The following is a 13677-nucleotide window of genomic DNA, read 5'->3' as shown; positions in this document are numbered from 1 at the left end:
CCAAAATAACTGAACCACAACAAGAAATTCATGTGCTTCTAAAATCTCTCTGTGGCATCAGGAGGGGTCCATAGATCCCAGATTCAGAAGCCTTTGAATGGAATGTTGAGAACAGGTCCCATTCCACTGTTGCAGTGTTATTAACAGCATCCAGCTGAGTGCCTGGCACATCAGTACTCAGTAAAAGCTTGTTAAGTGATTGATGGGTACCCTGATAGAAGGGAACATTACGGTGCTGTAACAGAATATAAATATGAAAAATACAAGGAAATATGGACAGATTCACATGAGGGGATGCAGAAGAACATCAGCAAAAGCAGGTTGCTAAATTGCTACATGCTAAAACACCATTTTTCAAGGAGAAGGAGGAGAAAAGAAAGGGTAGGTGGGTAAAAGCTGGCCACGTTTTGTAACCACTTCTTGGGTATCTGGAACAAGGATCTCTTGTTTCCTTCCCAACTGATTCTTTCAGCTTTTCCTCACTGTAGGCTAGGGAGCTGCAGCAGGGGTTCTCCCCCTTGCTTTCTGGAAGTCTAGTAATATGCACTTTGTTAGTGCTTAGTATGTTTATAGTAAAAACTGTGTAACAGCCATAAGCCAGTCTAATAGACCCTTTTAATACACCATCTAATTCCAAGGTGCTATACAAATTCTGACCTTGAGCTTAAGGCTCTTATCACTTTTGGAAGCCAGATCCCACCTTGAAAGGCCACACTTTAAACTGTTGGCAGTCACTGAGAGCAGGGAAGGTCCAGAAAGGCCCTGATTGGAGATTCAGTGGGGATGTAACTTGTCTGTCCCACTCTGGTGCTGGGCATGTGTCTAAACACCTGCAGATTCCTAGTAAAAGCAAATATGATATTGATGGAAATGTGGATAGATGAGGACATAACTAAGAAGAGTTCATCTGACTGGGCTCGGATTGAAGATTGTTTGGCTGTTACATTCCCATTAGGTTGGGCCAATAACTCATGAATGGCTAGGGCTCACGCGAGATACCGCAGCAAGCATGAATGATCCCCAACGGCATCAGTGGGCTGGCCTCTGCAGCCATTGGTGACAAATGCCATGATTAACACAAGAGTCCTCTATCCTTATCCAGAAGGATGGAGTTTAAACTCAGAACCCAGTGATTTGTAGTAACTGTTATTTCCCAAGTACTAAGTCAGTCGGAGTATACTTGACAGGTAATTTGCAAGAGGTCTGAACTGGTTAATCCATCTTCCAGAGGGTGGGCCGAAAACTCCTGAGAGGCGCTCAGACAAGAAAACACTGGCTGACGAGAAAAATCCATATTTCAAAACAATTTGCCACTAAAAGCCCTGTAATAACCAGAGGTAGAATCGAAGGTAAAACAAAAACGGGCTCTTTTGGTACACTGCCAGCAGAAGGAGACAGAGGTTCCTTTCTCTTGGTGGCCAAGAAAAGTATTTACTGTTTTTACAAGACACCAGTGGCGGCAAGCTAACTGTCATTGATGGCTTGCCCAGTGCTCTGAGACCAGACTGTGGCGTAAACACTGCCACCAGGGCAGTGGACCAAGGCCTGGCTGCTGCTGCTGCTGCTGCTTGCTGCTGCTACTGCTGCTGCTGCTGCTGCTAAACAAGGTTGGGAAGGGCACACCCTGGCCTGCCCAGGGAATGGAAGAACTCTAGCAATGGGACAGTGGGATTCCATAAGGGACATTTGGGTGATTCCCTAGACAGTGTACTCTTAGCTCCAATTCATTTCTGCCAGATGCCAGTCTTTTAAGATAGGATGAGCCTCTCAGCAGTAACTGGTAAGGAGGGGGAAGTTTGGGTGACCGTGGGAGATCAGGTATGTACTGGTAGTGTGTTAGGGGTGTGATCTGACCTATTTCCTGCTGAGACATGTAATAACCACACTCTAAGAAGCTTGTATTGAATCTGAGAGGGTCTCTCTGAGAGCAAGCGTGTGGGGAGGGGCCCGAGGGGAAACAGACCGGTGTCTGCACAGGAGCCAGGAGGGCTAGGGCTTAGTGAAGGGATAAATTGTCTTTAGAAATAGGAAACTTACCATGAGAAAGATATTTAAAATCCACAAAAAATGTCACAGATTCATAAATCACAGGATCACTGGGGTTCACCCTTCCTCTTGCCAAATGACAGGAAAACTCAATTTGTTTTTCTGTTGAAAAGGAAACAAACATATAAAACAAGTTTACTTTTCAATCTTGACAAGTCCCGTCTGCTTGTTTCCAAAAGAGGTGAATCCTCTCTGAGCTAGCCTGGGTGGTCGTTTGAGTGTCCTCTCAGTCTCCTCATCTAGAAATTGGGGGTACTATTTGCTCTCCTGACTTCACTGGGCTGTTGGAAAAGTGTTTTGGAAACTGGAAAGCACCACACTCGCGAGCACGTGTGTGTGTGTGTGTGTGTGTGTGTGTGTGTGTGTGTGTGTGTGTGTACGCACATACATACACAGGAGAGATTCTTCATCATTATCATTCATTGACATCATCCTGAAGAGATTTATGTGGCATTAATTACCTAAATCACTGAAGAGGTGAGTAGAGAAAGAACAGGAAAATCAATATATAATGGAATCACTGCATCTTAGTGCTAGAAAAGCCTACAGACTGTCTAGTCTATACCCACTCATTTCACAGATAAGGAAACTTGGCCCTGCCAAGGTGAAATAACTTGGCTAAGATCGCATGGCAAGTAGCAGAAGGGGGAACAAAGGCCTGTTGATTTCCAAACCACTGTTCTTTCTACTACATCACCTCTTTTATACGCAAAAATGTAATATCAGAGATGAGTAACAATGGCAGAGTGATGAAAAGTCACATAATTGTAGAGGCTCTCTGGCATGAGAAAGTCTGGGCCTGGAGTCAGGAACACCACAGTTCAAACTCTACCTCTGACACTTACTCATGCTAAGACCCTGGGCAAGTCATTTCCCTTGTGTGTGCCTCAGGCAGCTTTTTTGGGCTTCCCTACCGAGTTACAGATAGGACATAGTGGAAGATGTTTTCACAGTGGGAGTTCCCTGCATTCATTCTCCATCCCAGAAATCCCAGCTCCTTTTATCCACATACATACTAATGACAGTGCATTTCTAGTTATTGACCACCAAACCTTATAATGACTTGAGGTATCTAGTGCTTTGGACTCTTATGAGAAAGGAGGGCCAAAGAATTATCCCGATAGCTCACCAAATCTTGCCCTTTCTCCCGTCACATCTCTCCCATCCAACTCCTTCTCTCTTTGTACTTGTCACCCCAGCACCTAGAAACAGTGCTGGGCATATAGTACACACTCAAGAAATGTTTGTTGAATGATTAATTGATTGAACAGCTGCTGCTCCCCGGGCAGCAACATTACTTGCAACCACCAAGAGTGACCTTCACACCCTAAGATGAGCCTGGCACTGGGCCTCTGTGGCCGACAAGCAAATGCCCCTGAGGAGAGGCCTCCTGAAGAGCCTCACTTTCACACTCCCAAGTACAAATGGGAGCAGAGGATCTGGAACAAATGAGAGCCTTTAGTGTTCCTCCTCATCCTTTCTTCTTTTCCTTCTTCTTCCCTCTCCATCCCTTCTCCTACTTCCATGCCTATGTTTTAATAATTACTTAGTGATTATTTAGCTCCCATAGTGGCACAGTCAGGACTGAAAAAGTTGTTGCCTCTTCTTTTTAAGTAAATTTTTTATCTGGTGAGGCTCGGGGTTTATGAAATCCTTTTTGGTTGGTATGGATCAGTTTCAAAGTAGCTATTGCGGTCCCTTAGCCTTCTAAAAACTTCCCCCCTTCCATCTTGGATTTCTTATTTGTCTTTTCACTACTAATCCCTTATACATTTTCACAATATTCCTGTACACTCCAGAGCCCAACATAATTCATATGAGCAGTTCTGACCATCACTCCTCAGAACTGAGATAATGGTGGTAGGAACCAATCCTCTGATGTCAGTATTTTGATCAATGTTTGTGCCATGAGCTCATTATGGGTATTGGCTCTCACTGCTTCTTTTATTTCTCTCTGACTTCTTCTTTCCCCTTCAAATCAAAACACTTACCATTTAGAAAATCAGCAGTGACAGGGGCTGGCAGGATTGTCTGTGGAGAGAGTACCTTGAAGACTTCCTTATGCTCTTGCTCTGGGAGAAGGGTTAATATATTCTGGTGCACCAGCTCGGACTAAAAGAAAAGAAAATTCTGTTATATACATATTTTATTATAACACAGACTATGGCAGCACTTTGGTAAATTAACTAGGATACGAGTCTTGGCAATGTTTTTTTTTTAACATAGAAGAAAGTAATGTACAAAGTGTCCTTTGGAACGAAATAATTTGCTTTAACGATGAGTCCAAAATTGAGATGGATTTGTCATTTGAATAAAGTAGCATTAATTATTTATGGTCACTCCAATATCCCAACATATCTATGGCTATGCTCTCCAATGTAGCAACTCATCCATGTCTATCTGTCCTGTGTGCTTCTTGTCTATGGCTCCTGCCCCAAAAAGTTCCCTATGGTAAGGGGGGCACCCAATGCACTAGAAGCCTTCTGACATCAACGGGATGCCAGTGGAATACTAGAGCTGTACAAAAAAACACTGTTACCAGCTCAACTAGACAGCCAAGCCCTTCATCGGCTATGGGCTAAGCTCATCTGCAGCTTAGCTGTTGAGACCTGTCCAAGTGAAAAGCTTGTTGGGGGATGAAGGAGGGGGGAAGGCAATAAAATTGTAATTAGAAGACAAGTTTAACAACACCACAATTTAAAAAATTATAATCTTATTGAGTTACAAAAATAAGGCTATGGCTTTTTGTTAGTCTTTCTGACCTCAATGAAAACATTTCTGTTTTGTTTAGTTTTGTTCTTCAAAATTATTTGGGTTTGGTTGTTTTTTACTTTCTTGGGGCAGCACTGCCCTTCCAATTTGCAAATGGGTCGGAACACATAAATGGGCCGCTTGAGATCACATAGTGTGCACCCCCCATCCATTAGGTATTTTATTTTTGGAAAGGAGAATGAGAGGTAACATTTTCATTTAAGAGAAATCAGAATCCCTCTTCTCCCAGCACTGATTCTCCAGGGTAGAAGGACTATGACAATTGCTTCTGAATTAATTTCCCGATTTTACTCATTTGTTAGTGTCTAACCAAAGCTCTGGGGGCTCACTCCTCAGCAAGTAAATTGGCAGACAATGAATCAACAAAGCCTTAGTAAGCCCTTGTTATGTGACAAAGAAAAAACCTCAACAGTCCCTACCCTCAAAGAGCTTAGATTCTGATGGGAGGCTCAAAATGTACCCAGGATACATATAGAGTAGATGGAAGGAAGCCAGGAGGGTTAGGAGAGTGTTAGACTCAGAGTGAAGAAGCCTGAGTTCAAATTCCACTTCAGACACTTCTCAGCTATGTGACCTTGGCCAAGTCACTTAACCACTCACTGTATGCTTCAGTTTCTTCATCTGAAAAATGAGGATAATAATAGTGCCTACCTCCCAGGGTCGCTGTGATGATAAATTGAGAAAATACACGTGAAGTGCTTTGCAAACCTTAGAGCATTCTATAAATGCTGTTGCTGTTAGTATTATTGAAGGTAGCTTTAGAAGGTAAGGCTCCAGCAGCTGGAGGAGTCTGGGAAAGTCCTCTTCTAGGGGGGTAGAACTGAGTATTAGAGGAAGTTTGGGCTTCCAAAAAGGGGGCCAACAACCATTGCATACGATAATCCCTTGAACCCTCTTCACAGAGATGTGATGTAACTTGTCCAAAGTTAGATCACCTCTGAGTGGTCGCCACCTTTGTTTTTCAGACTGCTTTCTCTATCCCCTCATAAAGCTAATGCGTTATTTTTCTCCTCAAATTGCTCTAGCAGTGTCCGTGGATCTTTCCTTTGTCCTTATCACTAGTCCCACTTTTCCCTGTCATCATTATTTGTATACTTTTTCTTCTCAACATGAGATCTTAACCTCAAGAACAGGGCTTGTGTCACATTAATCTTTCTTTTCCCCAATGTCCAGCACTGTGACTTGTACCCAGTAGGTGCTTAAAATGTGAACAGGAAGTGTTCGCTAAATACTTTTGAGCTGAATTAAAAGAAATCCTAAGAAATTCTCTTGCTAAAACAGTCAGTCAAACACAGTATAGCCCAGGCCACCAGTATAGCCCTAACCAGATTAAAATGCAATTGGCAAATATTTCACAAAATAAACAAAAATATACTCAAACAGATAAATAATCCTAGTAAGTGGTTTTCTCAATTAATATGTGGCCTGCAGGGATCCTTATGTACCTCTTAAGGGCCCCATTTCTTTTTGGCTGTGATACGACCAGCCAAGGCAATTTGTAAATTTCATAGGTAAAAGGAGCTTATTGCCTGTCTTTAAGCTATACTCAGTTGAAAATCAATAGTCTTCCTTCCTTGGGCCTTTCTTCTGCCAAAGTAGGCAGTCAGGGAAACTTGTGATGGGAGAAAGCCTGCTACAGACTGCAATTTGGGGCAGGGGCTGCTATCAGCACAGGGATGTTCCACATGGCCTTTTTCAAATTCAGTCGTGAGAGGAAATGAGTTGTACAAGATAAACTAATGACTCTAACATAGCTATGTCATTTTGGTCCTCTTTGAGAATGAAGGACAACAGCCAACCAAGCAATGAACCAATGCAATAGCCTCCTAAGGGGTCTCTCTGCCTCCAATCTCTCCCTGCTCCAACATATCCTCCATTTGGCTGCCCAAGATTTTAGCAAGGTATAGGTTGGACCACATCCACCCTCTGCTCCCAACACTTCAATGTTCCCTACTACCTCTAGGATCAAATACAAAGTTAGGCAGCGAAGGCTCTTCACACCCTGACCAGGCTTCTCCTCTTCTATACACTCCATAATCCAGCTGTACTGGACCACTCCTGCTCCTTCTACATGCTATGCCACTTCCCATCTCTTGGCCTTTGCCCTGGCTACCCCTCATGCCAAGAATGCTCTCCCTCTTCACCTCCTCCTCTTGCCATCATGGGCTTCTTTCAAGATTTGGCTCAAACACCACCTTCTGCAGTAGGCCTTTCCAGGCTCCTCAGACACTAGAACTTTCCCCTCAAAGGTGACCTTTCTTCTATGACCCTGGGACCATGCATGTGTCTTATAAGTACCTATATGGTTGTCTTCACCATTCAAATGTAAGCTCCTTGAGGGAAGGAATTGTTTTAGTGTTTTCGACTTTCTTTGTACACCAGGCCCTTATCACCATAAGGATTTAATACAGGTTTGTTGATTAACTAAAGCCTGCCCTTTGATTAATTTGCAAGCATTCAATTAGATATCTTACTAGTGAGGAAAAAAAAATGAGCTACTTGTTCCTTGGAAAGAAATGGAATGCCTATGAATATAAACAGGGTAAATGATAAAAGAATATTCCAATCAAAGTCTGTGAATAAGATTAGGGATAAATTGATAACAAGGCTTCATGGAAAAGGTACTAAATTATAGTTAGGGGTTCCTTTCTTTAAAAGCTTTCGTGGTCCAACGACTTTCAACTTTAATGTTTAAATTCAGTCATTTTAATAAGGAGCTATATTTTTACTTTCAAAGCAGGGTGTGCCAAAACTATGCTAATTTCTCAGTTGAGGGTGCTTAAGGTTTAAGCCTAGTAGTTTGCACCATATTAGCCAGGGTCTCACTGCCACCTGGTGGCAGTGTATCCCAAGTGCAGGATCAAGTTTGGGAGGGGGGGAAGGGGTAGTAAGTCTTTTGAAAGTTGCGTCTGTGTGACCCTAAATATATAAATGGACAATAACAAACACCATTACAATAAAGACATTTGGGTAAAACAGATTTTCAAGGCTTAGTCAATTACAGAATCACCAACCCACTTAAGCTTGATCAACAATATCCTTACTTTAAGCAAAATTCAGTCAATACACCCAAAGGGGCCAACAAAGGACTTTCCTTTGGGATTGGGTCATCATGGAATCGGGGCTACTGTGACTCATGTTCCATATGAAGTAGATCCAGGAGGACCTTGCATTATACCAGCTCAATATGATAAAAAAAAAATAGAGTTCTTTCAAGTGTTCCCAGGATCCTATGGGTGTTAAAATGGATTCAAATAATGGAAACTACTTCTTCAAAAAAGAAACTTAAGAGAGGAAATTCCAGCATTTCTTAGGAAAGGGAAAAATGCAGCAAAGCACTGAGGGTGTCCAAGGGGGCTGTTCTCACAGGCCTTAAAGAGTGAAGGCAGCTCCCGATTTGTCTTTGACTCCATCCCCTCGTGATGCATTCCTCTGAAGTCTGGAGTTAGCAGTTGCCAAGTGTCAGGAAGAAACCCGAGGCAAGAGTAGGGAATAGGCAGCAAGAGGACCTGAGCCAGTTAGGGCTAAAATCAGCAGCCCAATTAGCTGGGCTGCAGGGAGAACGCATCTTCCTCTACATGAAAGTAGTCTGTTTCAATTTTCCAGTTTTTAGGAGTTGTCATCTGCTCTCCCTTTCCGGGGTTGCTATGGCTAAAGGTGCTGGTGGCCAAGCTGCTAAAATGTGGAGAGACCGGTAGTGTCTAGACAAGGCACCATGCTGGAAGCCCTTGAAGCCAACCAGACGCTGCCAGGGTTGGCAACTAAAAGAATAATGATCATGTGCCCTTTTCCAGACACTTGTTGAAGAGACAGTCTCCCCCCACCACTTCCAGCTGTTGTTGCCCATGTGCCAGTATTTGTGCTCAGCCATGTAATTGCTTCTCTAAGTTTCTAAATGAGAACATAATTTGCCTTTCAATACAAAAAGACAAGTAGCTAATTACACCTGGAAATGGCTGCCATGACCTGCCAATAAACAAATTGGGTTTTTTATTGTTTAATTGTGTCCCTTCACATGGGAGGTGTGTCTCAAAAGCAAGGCTTCTTAACCGTTCTTGGGTCATGGACCTCTTTGGCAGTCAGAGGAAGTCTATGCCTCTCTCCCCTGTCCAGGATTGTGTTTTTATTTTTATTTTTCTGGATTGTGTTTTTAAATGCATACAATGAAATAGATAGGATCACAAAGGAAATCAATTGCCTTGTAATAGGGCAGCTAGGTGGCATAGTGGATAAACCACTAGCCCTGGATTCAGGAGGACCTGAGTTCAAATCTGGCTTCAGACACTTAACATTTACTGGCTGTGTGACCCTGGGCAAGTCACTTTAACCCTAATTGCCCCACAAAACAAAAAACAAACAAAACCCAAACAAACAAACAAAACCAAAAAACTACAACTGCCTTGTAATAGACATCAAAACATTTTTTTCAAATGTGAATTCAGACCCTGGACAAAGAATCCCTGCTCCAACTGTAGTTGTTTTAACAAGCTGGTTTTAGCTAAGAGCAAGTTGTCCCCTTTCAAAAGTTCCCTTGGGATGATTCATCTAGGCTGACAATGTTGTTTGTCCTTCCTTCTCCAAGAGGACCATGACATCGGGAGGTGAAATCATGACTTGCAATGAATTGGATTTAAGTGAGGAAGGGCTGTGCAAAGTCACCAGCCTCACTCTCTCCTCCGGAGCCATCTGGGTCCAGAGGCAAGCTCTACATCAGGATCACTGGAGATGGCCCCGGATGATTAAGGCAATTGGGATTAAGTGACTTGCCCAGCTAGTAAGTATCTGAGGTAAGCTAGGAGGCACAGTGGATAGAGCCCTGGCCCTGAAATTCAGAGGACCAGAGTTCAAATCTCACCTCAGACACTTACTAGCTGTGTAACCCTGGGCAAGTCACTTAATTAACCCTAATTGCCTTAAATATGCAGGGTCCTCTCCAGTCGTCCTGATACATAATCTAACAATGCTGCTGCTATGTCAGACCATTCAAGAGCCAGTCCAGCCTCATTATGTCCTAGTTCCAGCTCAGTTATATAGATTGTTTAAAGAACTCCATCAAAAATGGAGATCACTTGTCTAAATGGGGACACGCTATATCCCTATGTTAAACACCTTTTCTCAGTAATCTGCTTCATTCAGCTAAAAATGAGGAGCCCAAAAGAAAAGGTTACAGAAAGTCTGAGATGAGTGTTGGAACTTACCGGTATATGGCCGAGCAGAGAAGAGACATTATCAGACACGTAAATAATTATTCCCTCTGTGGTCAGGGCAATCAGAAATTCATCCAGTGCCTATCGAAAACAGAAGAGAAACATGTTTACATGTTAGAGAAAACAGTGCCACCCAAAAGGATTTCTAGATACAATTAGACAGTAGGACAACATTACCACGTTCATCTTTCTTTCTTGTAGAAAAAGGGACATGAACAGGAGACTTTGGCTTTGTGGCTACTCCGAGCAATTGCCAGGTTGGCCCCACCCCTCCCAGGACTCTGGGTAATGTGCAAGGCACTATTCTACATGGTAGCAAGTAGAGGGAGGAGGCGAAAGGAAGATAACAGGAAATGGAAATGATTTGAAACAGTATAAATAGAATTCATTGTGGTGGCAGCTAGGTAGCGCAGTGGATAAAGCATGGGCCATGAATTCAGAAGGACCTGAATTCAAATGTGGCCTTGGACACTTGACACTTACTAGCTGTGTGACCCTGGGCAAGTCACTTAATCTTCATTGCCCCACAAAAAAAAAATAATAAAATAAAATAAAATCATTGCATTCTTTGCCCTTGTACCCCCAATGCCTGGCATACAATAGATGGTGGTTTGTCTATTTGTTTGTTTTGCAGGGCAATGAGGGTTAAGTGACTTGCCCAGGGTCACACAGCTAGTAAGTGTCAAGTGTCCAGGGCCGGATTTGAACTCAGGTCCTCGTGAATCCAGGGCCAGTGCTTTATCCACTGTGCCACCTAGCTGCCCCTACAATATTGGAATGTGAATGAAAAAATGTTGCATTTTTCCCCTAGCCCATCCCATACAGAAAGTGGGTTGGGGACTCATCAAGATTGAGTCAGAAGGCCTTCATGCCTTCATGGATGCATGAAGTCCTGTTTTATGTGTAAGCCAGGCAAAGCTTCAGGCCTGACTAAAATCAAAGAGCTGCAGTTAAGGGGATTAGGCCAATGGCAGGGTGACTGGCTATTCCACTAAAAACTCCAGCTCTGTCCTGAGGGAACCACAGTAGCTCTTGGAGTCAGCGGCAACGGCGGTGGAAGCAGCATGGTAAGTGATGGGCACCTCCAAGTTTTGGCAGGAGTGAGAGGCCAGGGCAGTGCTGCAGAGAGGCCGGTGCCATGATAGAGTTGAAGTGAGAAGACACATGGGTGTGACAGGGAGCCAAAGGACTAGAGGTGGGAACAGAACCAAGAAGGAGCAGAAAGCAGAGCCACAGGGTGTCGAAGCAAACCTGGGCCTGGGCGTTTCTGGGAACCATGAGTTCTGTGGACTGTGCAGGTCAGGATGAGGGAGTTGGCGCTTGAGCAGCCACAAAACCTTTGCCCCTATGAATCTGGAGCAACTGTATTGCTCCCTGGGAAAGTGGTGTTCACCAGAGGAATGATGAGCAATCTGAAGGTAGGGGTGGAAGTGGGGGCTCAACTTCAGGGAAGCACCTTAAGTAGAACACCTATATAGCTACCTGGGGTCAGGGAGCCCACAGAAGACAAAGTGTCTATGGGCTCTCTCTGCTATGCGGTTTTGGTTGCATTTTAATAAGACCTGCTCTATGTTCCATACTTCCTTAACCTGGAGTGTTTGCAAGAAAACTACCTCTCTCTGGAACTAAAAAGAAGTCAAATCTTGCCATTCCTAGGGCCTAAGTCCTGGGTGGGAACAAACGTGAACCACCTAGATTATTTTCAGGAACCTCCCTTGCCCTCCCCAGGTTGAAGCCAGTCCATTAAAATGGTTTTCTTCTGTTTTGGGGTTTGTTTTGGCAGGGCAATGAGGGTTAAGTGACTTGCCCAAGGTCACACAGCTAGTAAGTGTCAAGTGTCTGAGACCGGATTTGAACTCAGGTCTTCCTGACTCCAGGGCCAGTGCTCTATCCACTGAACTATCTGGCTGCACCCATTAGAAGGTTTTTAAGCTAGGCCTCTGATGTCATTGGCAAAGGTGGGGATGTTCCTTAGGGGGCAAAACGGCACCACCCATTCCTCAACTTGCAAGTCTCAGCTTCCAGCCTAGGGCTGGAAGAAGCGAAGAGAGCTGCCTAGGAGCCCACAGCCAGGAGGGAAGGGACAGAACCTGAACACAGGGCTTCCTCACTTGCACAGTTTTCAGTACCAATTATATAGTAGCAGGAAATTAGTTAAATTAAATTAATTCCTTGTTCTTCCAGCATTCACCAAACTTCATGTTAAGCAAGAGATTTGCAATAAATCATGTGTCACTGCTCTCAACTATTCCCAAATTACATACTTTGCACCATAAACTCTTCAGTCCAAATTGAACAACTTTACCCTTGTGTTTAATTTCAGTTTTACCTTAACCCCCTTTAAAAAAACTGCTAGAAGGATTTCTGAGGATATTTTTATTTAGAATTATTAAAAATCTTTAAAGGCAAAAATTCCCAAGTGCTACTAGTCAAAGGTGCTTCTCTTAAATAGGAAGGTCTCTGAGAGGCAGTGAGGCATACTGGACAGAAGGTCATCTAACCTTTCCCTACCAGCTAGGTACTAAGAGAGTTCAACTCTAGCCTCAGACCCTTGCTAGCTATGTGACGCTGGGCAAGTCATTTAACTTGGAGTCTGCCTTAGTTTCCCCATCTGTAAAATGGGCATCATGACATACACACTTCATAGGGTCGTTGTGAGGATCATAAGAGCTAAAATATATCAAGCACTTAGCACAGAGCCCTGCACTTGGTAGGTGCTTAATAAATGTGCATTCTTTCCTTCCTTCCAACTGCATCCAATGAGCTAAGTTGCTAATTAGCATCGGTGGAGGGAGTTTCCACACTGGGGAAATCACAGGTCCCGCTCCACAAAGGAGCACAAGGTCCTTATGGAGCATGTGCAGTCATGGGGAGAGTCACTGTCCCTCCCTGCCTCCCTCCTTTCACAGCCCTCTGGCATCCGTCCTACTGTGCTATTCACATCTTCCCTATCTATGCATTTTTTCCCTTCCCAGCAATGTAGGCAAAAATTGAAACCCCCAGAGCCAATGCTTATGTTGCTTGGGAATGGAGTCAACAAGGATCATCAAGGAGCTGGGCAGCTGGCAGCCTCTCCTTGCATCTCCAGCCCCAACAGCCGTCCCTCATTACCGGCCTCAAGCAGATGGTGCAATCGAGAACGTGACATGAGGCCAAAGTTCCCTCAGAACAGAATCAAGCGGGTCACTGCTGAGGCATGAGACCTCCACCCCTTAACCCCAGGCCCAGATTCCACCCCAGTTCATCTCTCCAGCTAAAGGCCCTTCTGAGGAGGGCAACATTCCATTCTCCCAAGAGGTAGTGAAAGGTAGGAGCTCTGAAGGGGGACACTGGCTTGAGGGGGGTCTGTTTTCTTCCTGCTCAGGTCCTCCCAAGGAATCCTCCAAAAGGGCTTGGTTAATCTGATGTGCTGGGGAGGCCTCATCTAGACCTCCTGCCTGGGCCCCAGGGAAGCATCAGGTAGCCCTCGTGCTGTTTTATCCCACACCCAGCCATCTAGTTCTCTGATGGCATCCCTTCTGTCACTTTCCCAATATAACTCTTTGGTGGTGATAGAAAAAGAACCACTCCCAGAATCAGATTATTTCAGAACTGGAAGCACCTTCGCGGCCAACTAATTCAACCCATTGGGCACAGACCCATAGGTTGAAAA

At 44.1% G+C, this 13677-nt stretch overlaps 1 protein-coding gene across 1 annotated transcript in view; it reads right to left on the bottom strand.

The window, feature by feature from the left end:
• PASD1 (PAS domain containing repressor 1) overlaps positions 1-13677 on the bottom strand; it is an 84738-nt gene that overhangs the window by 56981 nt on the left and 14080 nt on the right. Inside the window, 3 exon segments of the mRNA XM_043974665.1 lie at positions 2038-2148; positions 4038-4158; positions 10017-10106. Coding sequence (XP_043830600.1) covers positions 2038-2148; positions 4038-4158; positions 10017-10106 — 322 coding nt within the window.

The sequence above is a fragment of the Dromiciops gliroides genome, chromosome X, assembly GCF_019393635.1.
Source record: "Dromiciops gliroides isolate mDroGli1 chromosome X, mDroGli1.pri, whole genome shotgun sequence".
NCBI classification, from domain to species: Eukaryota; Metazoa; Chordata; class Mammalia; order Microbiotheria; family Microbiotheriidae; genus Dromiciops; species Dromiciops gliroides.
Note: the sequence above shows the minus strand (reverse complement) of the source record. Positions and strands in the feature narration are given on the sequence as shown.